Raw genomic sequence first — 25184 nt, 5'->3', positions numbered from 1 at the left:
AACATTATATTTTTGCTAAAAGATTTTACTTTCATAATGAACTGTCACAAAATATTTATTATTAATATGATGGCAATTAAAATTCATTGATTCATCGATATGCCCTTACAGTGTCCTTCTTGTTGGTAATAAACTTTACAGAACTGGTTGTTCAAGTGGGACATGTCTTGTTACTTCACAGGTCTGGTACAAATTTGACAATTGGAATGAAGTAGGTAGATTATCAATAACAGTACACGGAGCGAAAGGCTTGTGCGCTCTTAATATAAGTGGTAATGTGAACTCGTTTTGTGTTCTTGAGCTAGACAATTCAAGAATACAGACACACACCATCCGCGGAACAGCGGAACCTAATTGGAATAAAACATTCACTTTGTGAGTAATAAACGGATTTTTATTATTTCAAATATTTTGAGCAAACTGTTAGAGCAATGATTGTTAATGCCGTCTAAAATAAAATCACGTTAAGTTTCTTACGTAACGTTATTAAAAATATATATACGTATATTATATCGCATATCTTGATTTCATTATCAACTATTAACACTGCCAAAATATCTCAAAATTTTATAAGGTATTCATTTTATTTAAAACCAAACAGAGCTTAAATACAGATTATATATTAGAAATAAACAAAGATTTAAAATTTAGAACATTTAAATATTAAGTCATTATTATATTAAATCTGTGAGCTAGAGATTATAATAAAATCGGTACATCGAAAAAAAAATCGTAAAATCATAATATATATCGATATAAAATTTTGCAGTTGTATAAAAGACATCACATCAGCGTTAGATATAACTATATACGATGAAGCGATGCTGCAATCGATGAAGGGTGAGAAGATCGGTAAAGTAACAATCCCTCTGTTGAGGATAAACAACAATGAGAAGAAATGGTACGCACTGAAGGATCGAGCGAAAAGACACAGCGCCAGGGGGAACTGTCCACGGATATTATTGGAAATGTCGGTCGTATGGAATCCTGTAAGTATTTCTTGTTTTGTGTATATTTGAAGTAGTTTTTATAGTATCAACTTGATACATGAATATAACTAGCTGTTACCCGCGACTGCGTCTGCGTAAAAAAAAACAATGAAGAAATCAATTTCAGTGTTCAGCCGGAAAAAACAGATAGACAAAAATTGTAAAAAGTGTTATTTTGGCGTATGGTACATACATATAAATAGGCAAATATTGATATGCATATATTAAAAACGGTTATTTTAATATTACAAACAGACATTCCCAATTTTATTTATATGTATCTGTAGTACCTACATCTAAGTTGTTATAGTCGACAATATACCCCACTTGTTTATTATGAGCCTAAGGTAATACCTTTACTTGAAATTTGTAAAAGAAAGTAAATGATAGGATAGAGACAGGATTACGACTTAAGGGCTTCATTAATCATGGAATTAGAGGAAATAGATACTTCAAGATTTTCTCTCCAATTCATGTTAGCTAATATATGTAAACATACATACAAAGAAAAACAAATTTACAGGCTGAATATAATCTCATATAAAAAAAAAATAATGCCAGCAACACGTTCTAATGTCAAATACGATTTTTATGTAAGCCTAATTTTTTTTAATACTCGACATATACCTATATATACAAAATAATATTTATATATATACCTTTAACGCGTGCATAATGACATTTGTGATTGCCTAACCGAATTACTACACTAATTCAATAAAAAATACATTGGCATTCGCAAAATGTTACACGTTAGAGTGGACGAAACCATGGATTTAATTAAATAAAAAAAAACAATTAATAAATTATATCAATATAAAGTTATAAATATGTAGTATTTAAAGAAAATGAATAATTTTACAATGTAATGAATTACATCGTCTCATTCGATATTTAATATTTCATAATTAAAATGTCTGTCGTGAGATGTTTACTCATTAACATGTCATGGAATATTATTAATATCTTGTATGAAAAAAACTATTTATTGTATGTGAAACCATAAAAATTCCACTTCGATGTCAGTCATTAGCGTTTAATGTAGTTTTCCGTTTTTTTGTATATTATTGTTAGAAATGAGAAGAGACTGGTTCAACCGGTACTTTATTTTTGTATCTAAATATAAAATTACTCACAACATTTTTTTTATTGTTGCTATTTGCCTTTTAATGAAACTGTGTTTTGTTCGACTCAACCTGAACAGCCAGTATCATAACGAAAAAGAAAAAAATATATATACATACTCAAATCGGTCAAGACAATTTTGAATTTCGAATGTGAAGATATAAATACAATTGTTGTTTTTTGTCATAATTTTTTTCTTTATTTTCATACAAATATGTTATAAATGTAAAAAAAAATATCCATATTTTATATATATTGGTCAACAGGTTAAAGCATCAATGCGTGTATTGACTCCAAAGGAAACAAAATATATACAAAAGCCAACCAAGTTCGACATACCATTAATATACAGCAACTTGATATTTATAAAGAAAATATTCAAAGTGTTTCAAAATGGGAACGAAAGTTTGAAGTGAGTTGTATATATTAGTCTATTTACGATTGTATTCAATTTTCAAATTCATAATTATGAATATTTATCACACATTCGTACGAAACAAGCACGTTTATGGAATATTTTATGATAAATTTGGAAAAATTCACGCCTTAATCACTAATATACTAATGGACTAAGTAATTATTAATCAATGTACGTATGTAATATAATAATAAAATCAATGAAAAAGTCACATTTATGAAATAACCTGAGAAAATACTATATAACTTACATCGACATTGTCTGCATATTTTTTTTTTTTGTGTATTGCTCACAATAGTCTAACAGCTTATTGTTTTTTAATTATAAAAAAAAAGTTTGAATATAATTATATATTTTTCAAATATTTTCTATGATCTCTTCATATAATAGGCGTGTCTTTGAATGGGATAACACGGAGAAGTCAGCGTTGGCGCTGGCTGGATGGCTCACCTTCTGGTACTTCTTCAGAATGTGGATGACACCACTCTTGTTAATCTTACCGTTCGCACATTACTGGCTTTTGCAGAGAAGTAATTGTTTTTTATAATAAACTAGTATAATAAAATTCAATTCTAAAATCACTCAAGTTTTTTTCAAATAAGATTAAAAAATAATTTCGATTTATCATAATGACAAGGTTTCGAAAGTGATTTTTTTTAATAATTGAAAAAAATGTTAAGTAAAAATCAAAAATATATTAGAATATACTTTTGATTTTTACTTAACTATAACGCTATAGATAGCGTGTGATAAGATTTGACCTTTATTTGTATATGGTATTATGTTCAGATTGCAATGCAGTCGTCCCCATCAGTCAGGTGGACGAGGACAGTTATTTCCAGAATGATGAAAAGGAAGCAAAGGTTGGTGGTTTGATGATATAGTGCATATTTTTGAACACATTATAATTAAAATTGCCATCCGCATAATAATTTGAACAGAACATATGTGTGTAATTTTAAAACTGAATATTTTTTTCCACGAATAATAATTAACCTTCAACATCCATTAACGGTTACCTATTCGAAATTTAAAATAATTTGCGTGTTAATAAATGATTCATTTGATGGTTACGCCGTTGCCGTTGGGGATTACCCGTTTTTTCTCATTTCGCTGTCACTTATGGATTAAACATTTTAAATTAAATTGAAATGAGTTACGTGAAATCTCAGTTGGCGTATATTTTTTTTGCCGTGTATTTTTATAGATTATTATTGTAATCCATTTTGTGGCTAAAAATTTTACTTCATAATATCATTTTAAATTCCTATAGGTACTCTCTACTAGTTTCATAAATGCGAGAGTTTGCTAGATGTTTGTGGCTCTTGTAACCAAAACTCATTTAACGGACTTTGATGAATTTTTACAATAATATACCTTAGATATCAAGATAAGACAAGGGTGACTTTTTTTTGTTTGGAGTCCCATGTAGCTCCCACAGGTCACGAGGTAATGTTTGTCCTGCGTATGAAGTCTCGCGACAGAGACTACAGATGTCGCTACCGGTTGAATACTACGTCCATTCTTTTAACACACTGTATACTGTTCTCTCTGAACTTAATTTCATAGAACGCATGTGGAAAGTCGCATGCAAAATCTCACAAATATGTACATTAATTAAACGTATACAGCGAGTTTATATATTGAAGTTTAATTGAGCATCTGTATACAGAGTTAAAAATATGTTTACTTTGACTATCAACATTTAGCAGTAAAATTTAAATAGTCAAATAATAGAAGCAATTGAGAACTACCCTCCTCAAATAGACAATAGACTCAATTGAAAACTAACCTCGTTTAAATAGACACAGCTAAGAACGAACAGTCCTCTGGTATTAATATACCCAACATTGTTTGTCATACATATATAAAATTATCATGAATGTTGTTTTTTAAACGATGAATTTGAAACAACCAGAATTGCTGATCATTGTCCAAAAAACTTTAATAATACCAATAACGCGGCGGAACTAAGCACATCAATTTCGAAACAATTATGTGCAACAAATAAAAAAATAAACCATTCTTACAAAGTATATTTTAATTTGAAAATAATCAGTCACATTTCAAATAATGCTTGGAACAAAAAGGTTTGTTATATTTTTTTACTATTTTTTTTTTATTTCTAAGGATGATAAAACCATCAAGACTCGCATCTCGGAACTACAAGATCTCACCATAACGATAAAGAAAGGAATCGATTATATCGTATCTTTACTGGAGAGAATCAAAAAGTAAGAATGTTATAATTATTATTAAATATATGTATACATTTTTATCGTTAACTATAATATATTAGTATAGTTTTTAATCGATACGTGTTATTTTGCTTTACTTTAATTCGTTAGTAGCATTTTAAGTGCTATATTATTGTATTGAAAGTTTAAACGAATTAAATTATTTATTCTCTTGAATTAACTTTGATTCTGGTATTGTTTTTTTTTACATATATTTATTATGTAAGTAATGAAGTATAAGTTGATCGATTTTATACAAAGCAAAATTAGTGAAACTTTAAAAATATGTCGATTTATTTGGCTTACCCTCAGTTGGATTAAAATTCGATAATGTAACATATCCCTATAAATCCTTAGGAAAACCTATTTCAATGTCTTTTATTAATGTTACGTCTTTAAAATCTCAGGTTTTATAAACAAACGAGTTTATGAGAATAACATTATCTCATCCTACACGCAACAAAATTTAAGATCTCATATTCATAATGACACATCCTTCTTGGAAGAATTAGTCAATGAAAATTAGAATAAAAATAAAATCTCTTCTTTAGAATAAAAAACTACGTATTTTATCTTTTACACCGCATTTTTATTTTAATATTATAATTTTTTTTTTTTTCGTATAATTTAAGTTTTAATTATTATGAATATAATTATAAAAATAAATTTAATTTTAAATGTACTCTGAAAATATCTTAGTTATTTTTTTATTTACGTCGAAATTGTTATTTTCAAGTTTCTTAATTATTTAATGAGATCTAAGATTTTCGCGAGTTTTATTCATTTAAATGAAACTAGTATTTTTCGGATAAACTACGCGGATTTTTATTATTTACAACATAATCCCGACGTTTCGGTTACTTTTCAGCAACCGTGATCACGGCCAGACGATTACGTAGTTTATTAAATAATAAAAATCCGCGTAGTTTAACCGAAAAATATTAATTTCATTTAAATTTCTTAATTATTTTTCTCTCATTCTTAGCAATTCTTGAAATATTCCATCCGAGTATTTAAAAACAAATAAAAATTCATTTGAAATGTATCGAAACATCTTTTATATCAATTAATTTATATTTCAACATGTAGGAGTAATTTTTTTTTTGTAATTTATATTTAATTCTACACTTCACAAGTGTATCTTTTTATATATTACATGAAACCCGTTCCGTTTTCAGCTTAGTGAACTTCAGCGTGCCGTATTTGAGTTACTTGATCATATTAACACTAATCGCGGCCTCCGTAGCGTTTTACGTAATCCCGGCTAATTACATATTCATGGCTTTAGGTGAGAAATGAGAATATTTCATTACAACATATTCTCTCTGTATTACTGTATATCAACTGTTACGTATTTGTTCCAGGTGTGTATAAGTTTACGCGTAAATTATTAAATCCATCGAGACTTCCGAACAACGATATTCTGGATTTCATATCACGGGTTCCCGATGATGAAATGTTGGTGAGTGGGATAACGGGATTGGTCGTTGGTCAATCTATTGGCAGTTCTATCATTCAATCAATGACATGATTAATGAAAACGTCTTTATCTTAATAGTATATTATAATTATTTGCAATAATTTAAAACTGTAATATTCCACGAATTTAATGTAGAAAATGATTACTATATTCACAGTTTCTTCATATCATTATTCAATTACAGGGCTACCAACTTTTTAAGATCTGTAACTTAACCTAATCACTTATTATATGTCATAATATGTCAAACTCATTCGACAAACAAATGTCTATGGCAGTCCACACTAAATATTGTCTATGGTTTCAGAAACAATGGCAAGAGTTGCGAGTTCCTGAACCGACACCAACTCAAGATGATTCTAAAAGCAGATAACCATTTTAATGTACCGATTCGGTACAGAAAAGATGGCGTTTAGTAGCGTTTCAGTGCCATACCAGGATGCTTAGTCCAAGTCCACGCGTTAACAGGTTTTCAGTAGTTTAACGAACTAGAAAAGGGAAACGCTTCGTATGTTGTACATATGACGATGCAAACTTGTACTAAGCATACTGATGTTGCGTGGAAGGAAACATTCCATTAATTCAAGAAACATGTCGTTACATAGTTGGTGCTATTGTGATATTTTTACAGTGTCATAGTATAGATGTAATCACAATTATAATTTGTTATATGATATTTATGTTCCTTATTTAAAAATATATATTTTTTTTTATTAATCGCAAAGAATAAGGCGTTGAATGATGTGAATCTTGTTTATGTTAATATATTTTTTTTATTTATATAATAAATAAACAGTTGTAAATTATTGATACCTCAAATTGAGGTACTCTGGGATCTCTTGATAGAGCTCTCTGTGTATTCTAAGCTCGGTTCGGGTACGCCTAATTCCTTCCAATCTTTCTGTAAATAGATAATTATATTCATCAAATATTGTGATATATTAATTATATGATTTTAATTTAAGATTAAATAAAATTTTAATAACTTTTTTTTCAAAGGTCACGTTTTTTTTTATTTAGTTTATAAGTAATATATTACCAATATCTCGTTATCCGGTACTCTAGAAAGGAAATCAACCAAGTCGTTGTTTAATACTCTGTCCGGGTGCAGATACTTTCTGCCGAATTTATATATACCTGTGAAAGTAATTTTATTAAAAAAAAAGTAATCGAATAACAAGAATAATTTTTAAACCACACTCTATAAAAAATAAAATCATTTAATATAAATGTCCAATGTCCATGAACACTATTTTGATTTTTTTTGATATTATTTACATACATAGTCTAAAATATTCTGCCAAAATCATTATATTAACATAAAGTGCCATTTATTATCTAATTCTTACCTAATCCCATCAAAACATAGTTGAATGGTATCGAATATAGAACAAAGGATGCAATTATCAGTAGCAACATGACGACATAGCTCAGGAACGGGACTTTGAACGACACGAGGCTGAAAGAAATATACACGTTCTAAATTTGAAATATTTTAATATGTCAACTCTTGGTTTAAATCCTATTGTTTTTTTTATTAAGACAATAAAATAAACCAGTTTCTGTTTTATTTTTCAACTAGGATTAGTAAAATTGACATAATAGTATTAAGTACATATACAATCTCCTTTTATGATTTATGTTGAAAACAAAATTATTTTTAATATAGATAAGACTGATTGTTGAAATGACGAACAGATTAATACAACACAAAGTCATTATTGAGATAACTTACTTGAATATTCTTTCGCCATACGAATTAATAAATTCTATACCATTTTTAATTGTGAACGTCATTGAGTGGATTTCTTGAAACTTGGTCTTGAATGGATTTCCTTCCTAAAAATTTATTAACTTTTGAGTACAATGCATATAAGTTAGTGTATAAGAAGTAAGGTTTATTTGGAGTTACAGTAGCGAGAAAATGCTACCGATTGTTTTATTAAAGAAACATTGAGAAATATTATTATCTTCATTTGTATAATATACAATATATAAGTACCTTCGTATTACACATACCTTCTCTAATCCATCATCGCTTGAGCAATCATTAGTAACATAAATATTATCTATAAAAATATATATAAATATGTTAATGAACTATATAGATAAGCTTATTACAACAAAACAAAACATTCTAACCTCGGTATCTGCTGAATATTCTATAGTAGAAAAAAGGTAGTAATATAATAAGAGGTACCGCCCATAGACGAAGATAGAAACAGAATAGTTCATAGACTATTAGGACGAAGAATGAAAACTCCTTGTCCTCCCACTCGAATAAACGCCTAAAAACATCATCTGTGTGTATAAAAAAACGTATGTGTTTAACCCCTCCCTTGACACATCACACAAGCGATAAAAGCATAAAAATAAAAGCAAAAAAATGACGGAAATGTATTCAAGGACAACGGATAGTTCATAGTGCAACGATAATGGAACAATAAACAACAATAGTGTTGTAATAATTTCAAACGACATTTCATTTAGCGAAACTAAATTGACAAAATTTTTTTTACTTACAAGCGTATTTTTATTTTTTATTTATGTTTTTTTGTCGCTATTTGTACATTTAGATATTTCTTTAATAGATTAACTAAGAAAAATGTATTTCAATGAAATACTATCACAAGTCCAACAATAAGAAAAAATGTAAAGGCGGAATTTTTTTATCTGGTACTAGGAACATTGCGTTTGAATGTGTACTGTGTACGTACTTGTAATATTCGTTGACATCTTCGGTGAAGACCAAAAGGTTAGACACAAATTTCATATTGCTGTATATAAGAGCGAAGTCAAATTTCTCAGGTTTCTTCAGGTGTTGTGTCTCTTTGGCTTGAAATAGTTTGAGAGTAGCTTTCAACTGAACGGATTATATGAATTCAATGTTTAATTTACGTATTCAGTTAGGGCATAACTATTTGTTGCTAAAAAATATACCAACTCACTGGATTCCAAGCCATGTCCATTTTCAGGAGCACCCTGGGACAGTTTCCTCTAGCATTGTTCCGTTTGCTCTTGTCTTTGAGGGCGTACCACCTCGTCATGCCGCTATTTATCCTCAATAACGGTATGGAAACCTTACCCAACGAATCATTTAGTACGTTAGTGACTGAATTGTCGTAAATTTTAAAATCCAACGTTGATGTAACATCGTAGATTTTACTGAAAAAATAAAATATTCCTTGCTTATAATGTTAAAGATATATTTAACACCTTAAGTTTCATTGGTTTTTGAAGCCCCTATACATTATAAAGTTTAGTTACTTCGAACTCGCATTGTATGTTTGTAACTATTTTTAGTCCTAATGATTCATTTTAATGCAAAAGATACATTTGCAGCATTTGCAGCTGTAAAAGTATAAAAATTCGACTAAATCAAATCATATACATATATATCATCGATCATACAAACAAATGTGAAAGTTTATACAAAGAATCATTAAACATTATCAAAGTAAATCGTCCTACAGTGATAGAATTTGACGAAAAGTTATTATTAATTCTCAAACTCACAAAATATAGCATTTGTTCCATCTCGGCTCAATGCTCGAACCTGCTCTATGTGTCTCGACCTTTTCATTGTCAATTTGCAAGGTGCAATAAGCATTTGGTTTGCTTGTAAGTCCCTTGGCGCAAATTACGTTAACATGTAATAATCCTACTACGTTCCAGTCGTTAGGCAGAGTGAGTATACCCTTAAATGTTATTAACAAAAAAAAAAATACTTTAAAAATGTTGTTTGTACATCTAAGATATGAATTACCGTCTTATCCGTCTTATTTTTCTAAAAGCTGAATCAAAACATTTTGCGTTTTATACAGACCTTCCTGTTAGAAGGTCTTATAGAAAATGACTTCAACAGTTAGTAATTATATGGACATTCATAAAAAAAAAGAAATACTTAGATTGTTCATAAATATACAAACTTACGTGTCTATTAAAACAGTTATCTGATTCTTCATTCCCAGAAGACTTGATGTCACACATGGTGAGTGAAATATGAATGGCTCCATAACCATGGTCCAACTCGTGCCAGATTTCGTGACTCCTCTCCTTTTCGTAGTTTGATAGATCTAAATCACAGCTTAACAAAAAGAACATAGTGTTTCATATTTTTTATCCACTCTATAATAATAGAGACGACACTTCTTAGCATTAGTTGGATTCGCCTTGCGGATGCCGAGTCCATCGCTTTGCAGGGAGAGGAGCTTCAACAGTGCTTGGGCTTGCGGCCTAGGTGCAGGTTTAAGGGGCCTCTATCTAATGCGTGTTAAACGCTCTCCTCCACCGTCCAAGCTCCTCTCTCTAGCTAACCATATTTAAAAAGAACCAACTAGGGTTGCCTTCAAAGTACGTTCCATGAATAAATTGATTTTAGTACTATAATATATTATCCAACATGCTAATTGTTACAGTTTGTAGGCAAAGTTATTTACCTTCCCATATCATTTTTCATTCTTCCTTTATCACGTAACGATATGTTCAAGACATAGTCTTGGTATAGATGTAATTGGAAACGTTCTCTCCATTCTGGATGTTGGCTGCTCGGCACGCTTTTAGATTTGTATTTCTCTGAACCAAGTCTAAAAAACAACAAAATTATAGATATGACCTCTAAAAGTTGAGACTATAAAATTTTGCTACTTAATTACTGTCCCAACAATCTCAATAACAATTTCTTAACTATAATAAAATATTCACATTATCCCTCGTGAAAATATAAGAAATATGACCCTCCTGTAAAATGAGAAATAATAATCGAACCTAAAAATTTAAAAATAAACATAAAACGTACTTAAATTTACAATAAACATTGTGTGATGCCCCATCGTCTGGATGTGGAGGAAGACTTTTGGCTTCCACAAGAATTATCGTTACAATTGTATTCCAACTTTTATTATTCCTTTTTGTCTGCAAAATTTTTTATGAATATTAAAAATATATTACATAAATAAAGCCACATAAAGGAAGACCAATAAAATTTTAGTTTTATTTTAGTTTTAAAATAAATAAAATTATATTATCTGTATGTAATATTAAAATAACTGTTCTTTAGTAAAGCATATGTATGTACAAGGTCCATATACGAAAATGATATTTTTACATTGTTTGTCTATCTATACGTTCATTCCATCTAATCTTTAAAACGGATGATTTTGCCTGGCAGATAGCTGACACAATGATTACGTTTATTTTTGGAAATTTAAATTCTGCACACCTAAATACATATATTGTTCTTTAATTGACCGTTTTTAGAACTTATAATTTAGATATTATTAATTTTTATGCCAAATAACTCACCCTAGTCGGTGGTGCTGAAACGAGAGCCAACGATTCATTGCGGTTCACTTTATGCAAACTTCTTAATGAGTTCGTTCGCCATCTGTTGGTGTATATTAAAAACATCAATGTCACTTATTTGAATCGTTATTTATTAAAAACTGTCTGATAATAGTTTCAGTTTTATATTATTAAAAAAAACTTTAACACTTCAGTACCGATACGACATTTACTAAGTAACTACTTACAAGCGTATATTTCGGTGTCTATTTGTGGAGTTTCTGAATATGGAATCCATTGATAGTGTGGCCGCAACTGCCTTGCATCATTTAACGTCAATAAATCATTTAATAATATTATTACGCTGACACGCAATAGATATGTTATCATTTTTAATTCATGATAAAGATACTAGTCCCAGATTTCACTGATGACCTTTAACCATGTAAGGAGTCTTAGGATTATGTTTGTATACAAAAAAGACATTAAAGAATAATTTTATACCCTCTCGAATAAACCCCTGAAGGATAAACTTTTGTGTTACGAGAAATACAAAAATAATTACGTAAACAAGCACATCTAAAGTTATTTATCACCTGCTGATAGAAACATTAAATCGGAATTATTATACATTTATTGATTATGTCAATAACAATAATTTTTATGATAGTATTTAGTTTAAATGTATCGTAAAAAGAGTAATCAATACCGTTAGACCTATTTTTGTATCGAACAATCTGTAACAAAACATTATGTTAGATTTTTTGAATCTGTCATTTCTAATAAGATTGTTCATTGTATTTATTTTGGCACCAATGTATTAGAAAATATTTAGTGATACACTCTAGAGAGAAAAGAGAATCGCTATTTTTTGAGCGAATACTTTTTAGTGTCACCTGCATACCGACCTGTACAAGTGGAGTGTTCAGATTAAAAATATTCTAACTCGAGCCAACGCAGGGATTGGACCTCTTTGAAATAAAAGATTCCTCAAACTTTTTACGAGCTTACCTTCAACAGCCCGAGAGCCTGACGACAATAAAGATCAGAGGCAATTGTGACGTCAGTAATAATGACGTCATACTCTTTAAAAACTACGGGGGGCATACTAAAATCGACAGCTATTATCGTCAATAAAGTAAAATCAATTTTTATCCATAGGCTTAGTACAAGTAATATTTTTGTATACCGTGCTGTTAATAGATAAAATTCAACGTGGAGTCACAGATTTTTTACATTAAATATATTTTTTTTAAATGAGCAATATTTTAATAGACAAAAATAATCCTATTTCTTTTTAAGGCTTCAAAGAATTTTGCCAATCAGATATCAGAATATGTTGTGCTCATTCTCCGATTTCACTGATTGTTTGTTTGTGTATAAGATATGAAGGAGTGAATTAGACAGTCTGTGAAAAATGTATCAATACATCGGCACAAATTTATAAAGATATTAGAACGGTCGTCTCAAAGAGACTCGGTTTCGGGTTATAAAGTGTAAGTCGTCCACTCTTGGCTAGACGTGAACTTTCCAAACTTCCCTCATAGATGAAGACTAGTCGTCAATTAATACACTTAGATCTACTATCCAGTGATTCCACTAGGTTACAAAATATCGCCTATTTTTAGGAATAAGGCTTGCACTAAACGTCATAACAATTTGGAGTCCCGAAAACATTCCAAACGACTACACACAGCGGAAAATTTTTCCATAGGGAGAATGCGTACTGTTATTAACTGACCTCAAGATTTAAATACATTTCGTGTTGTAGCCAATGGAGATCACTCCGAGTAAGCTTTATATATTTTTAATGGTCACATATTAACATATTTAACAAAAATACTGTAAAAGTAAAAAAAATATATACAACAATGTTTTTCGTTTGTAACAATAATTATAGCAAAACTAAATAAACATGTTATCAGTAAAATTAAATTAATATGAATGCTAGCGAGGTTTGGAAGTATCGGCTTTAATACTACTGCATACTCCTGATTAATTATTTGATCTCATTTTTAATTTTTTTCTTGTCTAGTTTTTTTAAACGATTATAGTCCCCGTAGCAAAACACCTTTAATAATTGTGTGAGTTATTAAATGATATCTAAGACTATCGCGAGCATTCATCTAAATAAAAACAATATTTTTGGATTATAAATACAACGCGTATTTTATTATTTTTAAAAACTACATACTCCCGACGTTTCGGTTACTTTGCAGCAACCATGATCACGGGCAGACGAGATGAGAGTACCCTTCATTTAATAGTGTTTATTATCATCTACCGTGAAAACTCAGGGATCTGTGAATTGTAAAATATACATATGTAATGGTTTGACTCGCCCATTGTACGTTCACACACTGCTGACTTCAACCTTCGTCTATTTGTAGTACCTGAGCTTTATTCTTTAACCCTTGCAACAATGCTAATTTTCGTTTATCCAATGTAGGTATGATAAGCCACGTTAGAATCAGGTTATTATTATTAATTGATAAAAACTAAGTAGTGCTTGTCTGTCATTTTACTTGACAAGTCATAAGTCATTTAACAGTATTATTATTAAACACTGTGCTTCAGGGTATTGCCATTTTTCCTTTTGTGTTTAAAACATCCAAATAATCAATAGGTTGAAAGAAATATAGACTCTAGCAAACTTTTCTAATCTTTGCTGTGCGCGTTTAGAAAGAATAAGTCACCATAATATCCAGCAGAAATTAGCGACTAGGTATTCCACAAACATTTGCTCAAGAATTGGTTCACTTTCTATGTGATTTATATATTGTTTTAATAAACACTATGACAGATACTTCCACCTCGTCTGCCCTTGATCACAATTACTACAGATATAATCGAAAGGAAGGTTCAAATATAAAATAATAAAATATGAGAAGGAACTCCGAAAAACACTGTTTTTTTTTCATATTGTACTTGATAAAGTCATTCAAACATCATAAAATCTTAGTGAAAGATTTCTCGTTGTTCCTCTTAATAATCGCAAAATGTCTTTAAATTTACCTTCTTGAAATTATAACATTTGAGGACATTTCGCAATCTATAAGTTTGAAACTATCAAACATTTTAAACTAGGCAAATAGGAATTTTGGTCATTTTTATTTCCAAAACAGCCGTAAATCTACAGCAGTTCTGAAAACTCGTCATTTACATTTATATCCTCTGTTTGTGTAAAAACTACAATTATGAAATCCCTTATCTATAAGCATTTATTAATCTTTGTAAAATATGCAATAGCAAACTTTTATTACTTTGAATAGATCCTCTCTTTGCTTTTCGTTGTGGAAAGTTAACACACTGACCAAAAAATTTTACCTTTGTTTTAACTCTTTCGGTAGTTTCTTTAGAAATTGTTAAATTTTCAATAACCATTTTGACTCCTTAACCCGTTCCTATGTTCCATCTCATATGTACAAAACGGCATATTCTCACAGATAATATCACATATGTATTGTAACAAATATATTACAAACAAATATATCTTAGTAACAAAGATGATTGTGAATCTGAAACAGTCTTCATCTGCTTAGATTGCACACCATAGTTAATAAATATCTGGCAACATGAATTCGTATCACAAGATATAAGTGTAACAAAATCGTGTGTGATTTATAACTTTCTGGGCAACTAATCATTATGCATTATTTTTGACATAACTTATAACAGTCATTACTTAAAAAATTTCCTCACTCTTAAATATCAGAACTTTTCTAATACCAATTCTCAATTATTTTATGTCACTCTTGCTACCATCATCTAAATTGTAATAAATGTAATATCAATAATGTAATATGTAAATCAAAAATGTAATATATTAAATAATATCCTTTCCAAAATAACAACTAACTCTTCTAACCTTTAATAATAATTATAGCTTACGACTACTAAACTACAGTGTTTTTTATCAAAACTATAAATTTTCGCTTATTTAAGTCATAAAACTAAAATGGAAGAAAATTTAATATAAAAAAATTGTGATACATTTGTTTTGCAATAAAAGTTAAAGACATTTAATGCCATCTTTTAAAGAATGGATCAACAAAATATTATATGCCAAACATTGATGTTGCTATTTTCCGGTAGAGGTCAGTGTGTTGGCGTCGGATCCGTGTCGCAAACAAAGTATTGTTACAAACGTCAAAATTGTGTTGTGGCGGACTGGCGGCGCTAATGTTTCATATTGGAGCGCTGTTAGTCGTAGCAATTGAATATAATTAGTGTTTTTATCAAGAGGTTATGTAGAAAACACAATTTATAATACGTGTGGTGTTATTAATAAATTTAAGAAACATGGAAAAGAGAAAAGAATCGTTAAGAGCTGCAAAAGTGTGCCGATTTTGCCTATCACAAGATCAATCATTGGACAATTTGTATGACAGAAATAGAGCGCCAAAGAATGCTATTAACTTACATCTTAAAATATTATCATGTGTTGCAATCGAGGTATGTTTATTTGAATACTTATCTTATTTAAAATAAAATAAAGCAAGTCGTGCATTGAAATCGGGATGGACGCCACCTACTGTAGCTTTACTTTTCTAAGAAATAATGGCGCCTTGAGCTTTATAAGGGAAATTTGGCTATTATACCATTTGATCGTTAAAATCACGTTATTGTTTTTGTATCCGTCATAAAAATGAAATATATATTATTGTCAAAATTTTCCCACTAAGTCAAGACCATGAATAAATGTCAGATATCAAGCGCCACCTAGTGGCTAAAGTTCACGATATGTTAATAAAAATACATTTATTACAGCTAAAATATTAATATTGTTCACCTTTCTACAGGTATTTCCCTCAGACAAAATGCCTGCTTACATTTGCCATCGTTGCAAAACTTTTATGACCTTGTTCTATGACTTCAAACAAATAGTACGGAGAGCTGATGAATCAATCTTGCAATTTTTACAAAACGGTACACCTATGGAGACAATTTTATGGCCCTCTTCCTTGGCTAAAGTAAGTATAACGATTATAGAATGCTTTGATTTTATTTGAACCAAGTACAGGTATTCGAATATAGTTATATGTGGAAAATGTACATGTATCCCGATATCAAACAAGAAAATGCTGAAATAATCATTTATTATATCAAAAGTACTTTCTTTTTCAATCATTTCAATATTGTACAAGTATTAATAACCATACATTTTCCTCTGCTTAGATCATACCAAGTCCTAATGAAATAAATGTTAAAACCATAGTAGAAGATGGTACAACTATCCAAGTTTCATCCCAAGATATCTCTGATAGCGATGAAGAGGACGGGAATGTGTATAATGTTAAGGTATTGAATGTTTATCTATTTATCATCCACATAACATGTAAGATCCAAATTTACCTTAAGATTTACTTGTTAGATCATTGTACCGTTACATATTATATAAAAAATATAATTGTCATCTCAAAACTTTTTGAATTTCAATCTACATAAGCCATAAGAAAGTGGATTTGGAGATTTGTCAACATTAAATCTATTAAGTGAACCCTATTATTGATACATGTATAGAAAATAATGTTTTTTTATAATTTATAGATAGGGGATGGACCGGATGATTCGAATACAACTTGCATTAAAGTTGTCACAAGCAAGGAAGAAGTGAAAGAGGATTCCGTACAAAGTGGTAAATGTAATTCTGTGTTACATGTTACTTTCCATAATTACTATATGATTTGCACTACAGTAGGCATTGCGTGTGTTCATAGCTTTAAACTTAATTATATCCCTATTTATTGTTAGTGTTGCCATAGGTTTCTATTTTGTCGCCAGTTACTTGTGACATTATTTCAAGTATGAAATAATCTTATTAATTACTGTGGTATTTCTTTGTAAATCTACGTATGTCTCCATGCTAAAGATTGTAGCATATGCAGATTTATTGCAATGAAATTATAGAATGCATATTTTGGTACTATTTACTGTTGTATCTTACGGTAAAACCTCTTGAATTGCATCATATATTATTGTGCTGATGTTACATCTAGAAGCTTCTTTTTCTTTTCAGGTAACAATATATTATTTTGCATGCTTTATATTGTTTTTATGCATACATAGCATGGAATGCATTTTAAAATTCTCATAATAATCTATATTTTATATTTTTTATATTCTGTTAACAGGATATTGTGTTCTTTTGTGTAAAACTATAATCTGTGCATTTATTTAATGTTTATAAGGTAAGTTTTTTAGTCATAATTATCAAAAATATATTATGAAAGATTAATAATAAAGATAATAATATTTTTTGATTAACAGTTACACCCATCTTCATAGCCATTATTTCAAAATTCCAAAGAGTCTACACTACACCTCTAAGTTACATTGTCGTTTTCTATAAAAACTTAATAGAACTTATCTTAAATTGTTTTAATTGATATGTAGGCATTAACATTAATTATAATTCATAAAAATCATGTGACATTTATATAGTTACTATGACATTATTAGGCCTCATTCAGACTAAACATTATCAATACATTAGTAAGACGTTAGGCTTGATTCAGACTGTTCGATCCAAACAATGAAACTCGTATACTAGTACGTAGCGGTAGTTATAAAGGCACGTTCACACTGTCCCGACCTGGTGCACAGACCGCGAGGTGTGCTGGCCGTGTGACGAGTGCGACTGCACCTACCCTCTCCAACAACTCCTGGCTTTACACAAGCGACAGAAACACAGGCCACGTACAGTTGTATGTGATAAATGTGACGCGTACGTATTCGTTTTATATTTACGATTATTTTATTATAAGGTTCCGTTTTTTGTCATGTAACGTACGTCTGCCATTAACTTTATATTTGGTAAAGATTCTTACGGAGAGTGAAATTGATTTAATATATGAGACCTATTCGCGTTATGTTTTCTATATAATTTTTCCTTGTTTTTACTGAACAAAGATGAATGTTTATAGGAAATTCTTCTCAAAGTATGATCTTTCTACTCATCTCCTCCGACACACCGACGAGACGCCGTTCCAATGCGTGGCGTGTGATAAGAAGTTCAAACGGCTGATCTTACTCAAACGGCATGAAAAGGTGTATGATCTTAATACGTAGAAAATTAATGCAGGCATAATGCTGTTTATGTTATGTTTATTTCTTTGGTTGTTTTTAGATAATTCACGCAGATTTGCCCCAGCAAGTCTGTCCAAACTGTCCAGCGACGTTTCTGTCCATCGAAGAGTTGGAAGCGCATAAAAAAAGGCACATCCACATAGAGAGACCGTATTCTTGTAACGAATGCGACAAAAAGTACGCTATGCTTTACTAATACAAAGCTTGATGTGTGAGTATCAATTAATATTATTTTGTCATCAGGTTTCACGAAAAGGCGACGCTCCAGCGACACATACAAGTGGTTCACAACAGGGAGCCCACTTACTGTTGTGGGTATTGTCCAGAGCGTGAGTCGTACACAAAACTTATCCCGGATATATTCGGGCTATTAGTTTATAAACTATGAACATACGCAATGCTCGGCGCAAAAACCTCACACCATCGGAACTCAGTTCTGGAAGTTCTAGAATGTTCCTAATGCTTATGTGTTCCAGGTTTCGTGTCGCTGTCCAAGCTGACCAAGCACGTGCGCTCCCACGCCGGCGACCGACCCTACCCCTGCAAGTTCTGCGATAAAAGCTTTACTAAATCCCATCACTACACCAGGTCAGTAACATGATTATTCCAAAAAGCACGTGTTAAAGCCATCAATATTACAGTTCGAACATTATTAATATATATATATTGTATTGGTATCAAATTCATGATATAGATATTTCTCCCCCAAAAATAATAAAATATTTATCCTATATACAACCGTCTATATATATATATATATATATATATATATGACTTGTAACATATAAATTTAAATTTTAAATTACTATTATAATCTTCAATACTGAAGACAAGATAACTTTCCTAATAACTTAGAGAAATGTACTGAGAAAGTGGTCGGGTCAAATATAGTATTTGTTCAAGTTATTAACGATCTCGGAACAAATATGTATATAGAAAATGTATGTCTTTGTAATCGTGTTTCGTACATTCTATCAGGCATTTTGATTTCATTACTTAATGCAAACACATCAATGCGTCCTACTGATGTTATAAATGTGAATGTTCATTGATGATGTGGTAATATTTGCTGCTGGCTGACGCAAGAATCGTTAAACAGATTTTGATGAAATAATATTTGCTGCTGGCTGACGCAAGAATCGTTAAACAGATTTTGATGAAATTTTTCTTTAGTTTAGACGTCAGAGTAATGTTTGGGTTAAATTTTATTCAAATACCCCGGGGAGCTTCTTTATATCTGAATAACAGCATAAAAGTTGTATTTTGTATGAAGTCCCACATCACAGGTATATACATATATATCTTGTGCAGACAGTTGGTTACCATATATTATTTCACTTATTTCTTTTAACCTAATTCCGAAGTCGACGCGGACGAAGTCACGGTCTTAAGCTGATATTTATATATTTCCAGACATCTCCGTGTGAAGCATCGTTCCCGTCACACCGAACAGTACCGCTGCGAGCAGTGTGACGACACCTTTACGAGTCAAGACGACCTCATCTATCACTCGGCGATCCACGCCACACAGAATCTCATCTGCCCGCTCTGTCAGGAGAAATTTGACAACGTCGATGACGTCACCACCCATATCAAGTCGCACGTCAGCGGTATAACGCTCGCTTAATAAGTTCAACATCCCCATTTGAAGTTTTTAAATCTAATTCCATAGCAAGACTCAACGAAATCCTTAATACTGTGGAATATTGTAGAAAAAATTAAAATAAAAATGGTATAAAGAATGCTATTACCTATTGCTGTTTAATACACATCCCTTATATAATTTATACTAATTTAAACTAATACTATTAGGAAAGTTATTCCAATTAATGTAAGTAACTATTCCAATAATCACCAAGACTAATGAGAACTCAACTTTCCAGGCGTGGAGTTCGAGTGTGACTTCTGTGAGCTGGTGTTCACATCCAAGGAGAAACTTGACAATCACTTGATAACTGCCCACGAGGATGAACTGCAGCATGTTAGTCTATATAAAATTCATAAAAAATATTCATATTCACATACATTTTGTTAAAAATATATATGTGTTTTTTAAGGTGGAATTGGATGAAATGGAAGAATTGGAAGAATCGTCTATAGAAGAAATAGAAGAGGATAACGGAATGAACTGTGAGATTAAAATATATATATATTAATTAATATTCATAACACTCAATACAACTTACGAGTTTTTTTTTATTCCAGTGAAAGACGAAGGCGATCATATGGTTATTGAAATCAACAAAGAAGATTACATGGTTTGTTAAAATTTTATATATATATTTTTTTTTATAATAGTCGTAAATTATTCACACAAAATTTTTTTTTTCAGATAAACAAAACCTCGGAATCCGACGTAAAGGTTGTTAACGCACAATCTGAAGGTAAACAAATTGCTTTCACTCTTGTATCCTGTTATAAAACTGTTTGTAACCACATAGATGTTAATTACTGTGTATCTACTAATAGATAGCGAATCAGAGAACACGTACACGGAGCTAGCTACGGTGGATACATTGGCTGTCCTGAAGAAAAATGATGCGGCTAAAACAGTTGCCGAAAAGTCTGAACCGAAGGCTGGCGAACAAAAACCAGTCGTCAAGAAATTCGACAAACCTGAGGTAATGACGTCTAAGACTTTGGCGAGTATTCATTTAAATGAAACTAATATTTTTTTGGATTACTACGCGTTATTTATTATTTTTAAAAACTATATACTCCCGACGTTTCGGTTAGTTTGCAGCAACCGTGATCACGGGCAGACAGAGCATATCTAATAATAAAATACGCTTAGTAATCTGAAAATATTAGTTTCATGTAAACCTGAGGTATTTAACAAACGAATACTTTGTACTACATTTTAAAGTATTATTTACATACATACTTTTGTTTCATAAGAAATATATTAGTTTACAAGAATAAATCCCAGGCGCTGCTAAAGCTCCCTGCCGATGGACCGGGCACCCGCACGGCGATTCCATAAAATGCTGAGAAATTTCGTCTCTAAAAAATTCAGATTAAACAAATTGCTTTCATTCACATGAGGATGATTCCTTTACAAATATTTCTTTTTGAAAATTCTTAGTTTTCCCATTACTGTACTGTAAGGACGCCTGGCATATTTGTCAGCATTATTTGACATTTGCGGTTGATATTTCGATTATTAAATAAAATTTATACGTTGTTCTAGCAAACACCGTCTGTAATATTGCAAAAATCTGATGAAATAAAAAGAAAAGCCGAGAAACCGCCTCAAGAAGCAGGTAATGGAAAGACATTTTAACTTGAGGTTTAAAACAACACTAACTGCGATTTGATTTAAACTTACTTGATTATTATACTTTGTAAAGACATCTTGTATTTTTTATGACGTTACATTTCCTACTGAGTACTTATTACAGGACTGTAAAAGTCTGTGGTCGATTTACCCGCTTAAAACGCAAACTGCTGTATATTCATGACAGATTAAAATATTATATTAATACCTAATCCATTTAAAAACTCTTTCCACATATTAATTTGCAGTTCCAGAGAAAAAGGACAAGAAAACAGAAATAAACAGTGGCGGCGCGAGTGATAAGTCATTGCGTTTATTGGAGAAGGAACTACAGGATCTTAAAAGGGTAAACTAAAATATGTGCCGCTAGGATATCTCATAACAACGTTCAAAAGATACAGCATTGCAATGAGATAATTGTTTTATCTTATTGGAACTGATACGATATCCCTCAAGTCGCAATATCTACATTTATATATATATATATATATATATATATATATATATATAAATCAACTCGATTAATATTGTTCATATATAGCGTATATTACTAAATAATTGAATATATCACGTGTTCATGTTTTTTCTTAGACAAATACTAAATCAGAAGTACAAAAAGCATCTCCAAAGAATGTGGAGATGTTGAGGACTAAACGACCGCAACTACAGACATCCACACCCAAAAGGTGAATGATTATACTAACTCAATGCACAAATATCCTACAGTAGAAAGAATATGTATATATATGTAAAAAAAAATCAGTTATGGTTCTAGATCGGCCGAGGAAAAGAAATTCACTCTAGTGAACAAAACTCCGAATGTCGACAAGAAACCGGAACGCAGGATAACCAAAGAAAACAAAGAGCCGAAAGATGTGAAGGAAACAAAGAACAATAATGGAAATAAAGATGACAAGGAATCACCAAAGGTATTAAAAATATTAATATTTTATTACGAAATTGTAAGACAAAAATATATCTTATGATATAATCTTCCAGAGCGTCATAAAGAATGGTTCTAATAATGACAAAAACGCCTCCGACGATGGAATCCGGCGGTCAACACGACCCTCTAAGATAAAGGATTACGCGAAAATGGTGCGAGACAAGTCACAGACATCCTCCGACCTGGATGAGAGTAGTGACGAAGACGAGGAGTATAGAGAGAGTGACAGGAGTATTGAAGTAAGATACACCAATAAATATAACACAATGCGAATAAAACATGACCTGCATATACAGTGAAAACTTTTTGTATTTAAACTCAAAAAAAAATTAATCGATATTCTAGAATATACTAAAGCCAATCCCCAATCTAGCCTTCTTTGTGACTATGAAAGACACGAGTCTTAAATTAAGAAACATCTGTAGTTATCATAATATCAAATTAAGAAGATAATTTGTTTTTCCTACTCGAAATAATTGAATATAATTACTTATATTAAACAGAGCCGTACTAAGATACGAAGAATTAATCCTGTCAAAACAAAGCCTGCAGATGTATCCCCTATACCAGCAACAGCCCCTCGAAAGAGAGGACGGCCAAGGAAGGAATCTAAGACAACCAAAGATGTGTGAGTTGAAATAATTTAATTATATTTTTTTTAATAATTCAACTGTTGGATAATCTGCCATAATATATAAGAAATTATTTAATGTATATGTAGTTATTAAAGATTTTTCAAATTCCAAATATAAAACTATCTACTTGAATGAACTATGTGCTAATTTAAACATTTAAAATATTTAACAGTCCTACTAAAGTGAGAAAGGATGACGGTGAAGCAGCTGATACTGAAAAAGTAGAAGAACCGTCAGCAAAAATCAAAAGTGCAGTTAAAGATGAGAAAAAAGTCGTGGACACTGAGCCGAACGAAACTACACAAGTATGAATAAGTATTCATATTATTTATGGAATTAATTTTCTTACATTGTAAAGGTTGAATAGAAAAAACTTAATAGACTTATTAAATTTATTTCTGTTTTCAGAATACACCAAAAACACCTCCCGAACAAAAACCTGCTGCTGGAGATTTACTTGTATCTCCATCTGGACAAACACTGAAAAAGGTCTGTAGATATGAAAAGCATAGAGTTTAATATTAAATTAGATACATATGTACTTATACTTCCAATATTCATTTAAAATATGTATTATAAAAAATTGTATTTTTCTTAGGTCCCAATCAAAGCATTACCTCCAGGAATAAAACCTCTACCTCTACCAGTGAACGCTAGGCGTAAGTTTCTTTAATTCAAACAATCTTATATTGTATTGAAAGTGATGTTAATATTTTTTTGTTAAATTTCAGCTGTAGCGTCCGGAGAACTTTGTGAAATGCAAATTGGCAAGAAAGTTGTGAAAGTACAAAAAATCGTAATGACGAAAGCGGAAGTAGAAGCTATGGCTAAAAAAGGACTCGTTGAAATGAAGGTACACCAATAAATTTATATTAAATTTGTGAAATAGATAATAGACTATAACGTAATACATTGTTTCAGGACGGTACTATGGTATTAAAACAAGGAATAAAACTGCCCAGCATGGAAAATTCTAGTGCTAAAACATCCATAGCGGACAGTGGTAAGGAATATTATAGTAATATAAAAAAAATAAAGATATTTTAATAATAGTCAGCCTTATTTATAAAATATTCATTCTTTAGACGCAGCAAAGGAATCTCTGGTGAAAAAAGAAAAAGCGGTGCCTACTCGCTGCGACCTGGGTGATGATTCTTAAGGAATTCGTAATATTTATGAATTTTAAAATAACTATATTTTATCATAAATATATATTTTACATTGAGAAAACCATTTACTTTCATAATTAGATTAAAATGTATAATGTGAAGAGGAAGTTTACATTTGTTTTCATAATTTAAGGAATGAAATAACTAGTAACCTTGTATTTTTTAATGTAGGTTGTAAGTAGTATATGATATACTGGAATAAAATTAGTTTTGCTTAAGTATATTACAATGACTATGCATAGAATAAGCGTATGTAATCGTAAGTGCTGCAAAATTGTGTTTAAAAGGTAACAAAACGCGTTGTTTTACATGCAAAAATATTTTATATTAGTGTTCACTCAGAAAATATAATAATAAAATAATGTAGTCTTTTTTTATTAAACAATCCTAAACGATGGTGGTCGTAAAATAAAATGGTTGAACCTAAAAATTAATTTAGAATATGATACTTTAATGAGTCAAATCTCGTGGTGATTTTTCGCTATCAGACGAGAGATGGCGCGAAAAGAGGAAATTATTTACAGCGTCCTCGACAG

General features: G+C 30.6%; 3 protein-coding genes across 8 annotated transcripts in view; 2 read left to right on the top strand and 1 right to left on the bottom strand.

Annotated features, from left to right (window-relative positions):
• Window positions 1-7243, top strand: part of LOC116770450 (multiple C2 and transmembrane domain-containing protein-like) — a 42564-nt gene extending 35321 nt beyond the window's left edge. For 4 of the 5 annotated variants that reach the window (XM_061526847.1, XM_061526849.1, XM_061526848.1 and 1 more), the window contains 9 exons: window positions 182-375; window positions 770-989; window positions 2381-2526; window positions 2923-3062; window positions 3322-3395; window positions 4663-4766; window positions 5948-6057; window positions 6134-6231; window positions 6557-7243. In XM_061526847.1, coding sequence (XP_061382831.1) covers window positions 182-375; window positions 770-989; window positions 2381-2526; window positions 2923-3062; window positions 3322-3395; window positions 4663-4766; window positions 5948-6057; window positions 6134-6231; window positions 6557-6622 — 1152 coding nt within the window. In that variant the 3' untranslated portion in view covers window positions 6623-7243. Of the gene's footprint in view, window positions 1-181; window positions 376-769; window positions 990-2380; window positions 2527-2922; window positions 3063-3321; window positions 3396-4662; window positions 4767-5947; window positions 6058-6133; window positions 6232-6556 lie in introns of those variants that run through there. The other variant, XM_061526851.1, reaches the window with a different exon arrangement.
• On the bottom strand, window positions 6640-11866 carry LOC116770440 (multiple C2 and transmembrane domain-containing protein-like). Its single transcript, XM_061526853.1, has 14 exons — window positions 11781-11866; window positions 11554-11635; window positions 11048-11163; window positions 10689-10835; window positions 10183-10336; window positions 9766-9947; window positions 9198-9414; window positions 8967-9112; window positions 8392-8537; window positions 8269-8318; window positions 7985-8088; window positions 7599-7708; window positions 7289-7386; window positions 6640-7150 (listed from the first exon to the last, which is right to left on the bottom strand). Exons 1-14 carry the CDS (start codon window positions 11828-11830, stop codon window positions 7064-7066), a joined length of 1689 nt encoding a protein of 562 aa, XP_061382837.1. The 5' UTR covers window positions 11831-11866; the 3' UTR covers window positions 6640-7063.
• Window positions 11867-15681: 3815 nt separating this feature from the next.
• On the top strand, window positions 15682-25010 carry LOC116770419 (zinc finger protein 629-like). 2 transcript variants are annotated; one of them, XM_061526949.1, is made up of 27 exons: window positions 15682-15987; window positions 16335-16505; window positions 16711-16833; window positions 17083-17170; window positions 18139-18259; window positions 18459-18582; window positions 18662-18798; window positions 18865-18950; window positions 19098-19209; window positions 20035-20231; window positions 20505-20602; window positions 20679-20751; window positions 20827-20879; window positions 20954-21005; window positions 21091-21242; window positions 21812-21884; window positions 22147-22244; window positions 22490-22584; window positions 22662-22827; window positions 22898-23083; window positions 23348-23472; window positions 23652-23784; window positions 23888-23968; window positions 24078-24138; window positions 24211-24332; window positions 24401-24482; window positions 24565-25010. In XM_061526949.1, the coding sequence occupies exons 1-27, from the start codon at window positions 15835-15837 to the stop codon at window positions 24636-24638; spliced, it is 3036 nt and encodes a 1011-aa protein (XP_061382933.1). In that variant the 5' UTR covers window positions 15682-15834; the 3' UTR covers window positions 24639-25010. The 2 variants fall into 2 exon arrangements, with proteins under 2 accessions (XP_061382933.1, XP_061382934.1); XM_061526950.1 differs by lacking the exons at window positions 18139-18259; window positions 18459-18582; window positions 18662-18798; window positions 18865-18950 and having other exon boundaries at window positions 15683-15987.
• The last annotated feature ends 174 nt before the right edge of the window (window positions 25011-25184 follow it).

The sequence above is a fragment of the Danaus plexippus genome (assembly GCF_018135715.1).
Source record: "Danaus plexippus chromosome 3 unlocalized genomic scaffold, MEX_DaPlex mxdp_30, whole genome shotgun sequence".
NCBI classification, from domain to species: domain Eukaryota; kingdom Metazoa; phylum Arthropoda; class Insecta; order Lepidoptera; family Nymphalidae; genus Danaus; species Danaus plexippus.
Note: the sequence above shows the minus strand (reverse complement) of the source record. Positions and strands in the feature narration are given on the sequence as shown.

Excerpts from the sequence above, each read along its gene's own strand:
- LOC116770440 (XM_061526853.1), bottom strand. The coding sequence starts at position 11,830 with ATGGATTCCATATTCAGAAACTCCACAAATAGACACCGAAATATACGC. Across the intron at positions 11,164-11,553 it reads TTTCAGCACCACCGACTAGG|ACAAAAAGGAATAATAAAAG; the intron begins GTGAGTTATTTG and ends AAAATTTTGCAG. Across the intron at positions 9,948-10,182 it reads ATAACTGTTTTAATAGACAC|GGTATACTCACTCTGCCTAA; the intron begins GTAAGTTTGTAT and ends ATAACATTTAAG.
- LOC116770419 (XM_061526949.1), top strand. The coding sequence starts at position 15,835 with ATGGAAAAGAGAAAAGAATCGTTAAGAGCTGCAAAAGTGTGCCGATTT. Across the intron at positions 18,260-18,458 it reads GTATGTGATAAATGTGACGC|GAAATTCTTCTCAAAGTATG; the intron begins GTACGTATTCGT and ends GAATGTTTATAG. Across the intron at positions 20,880-20,953 it reads TCAACAAAGAAGATTACATG|ATAAACAAAACCTCGGAATC; the intron begins GTTTGTTAAAAT and ends TTTTTTTTTCAG.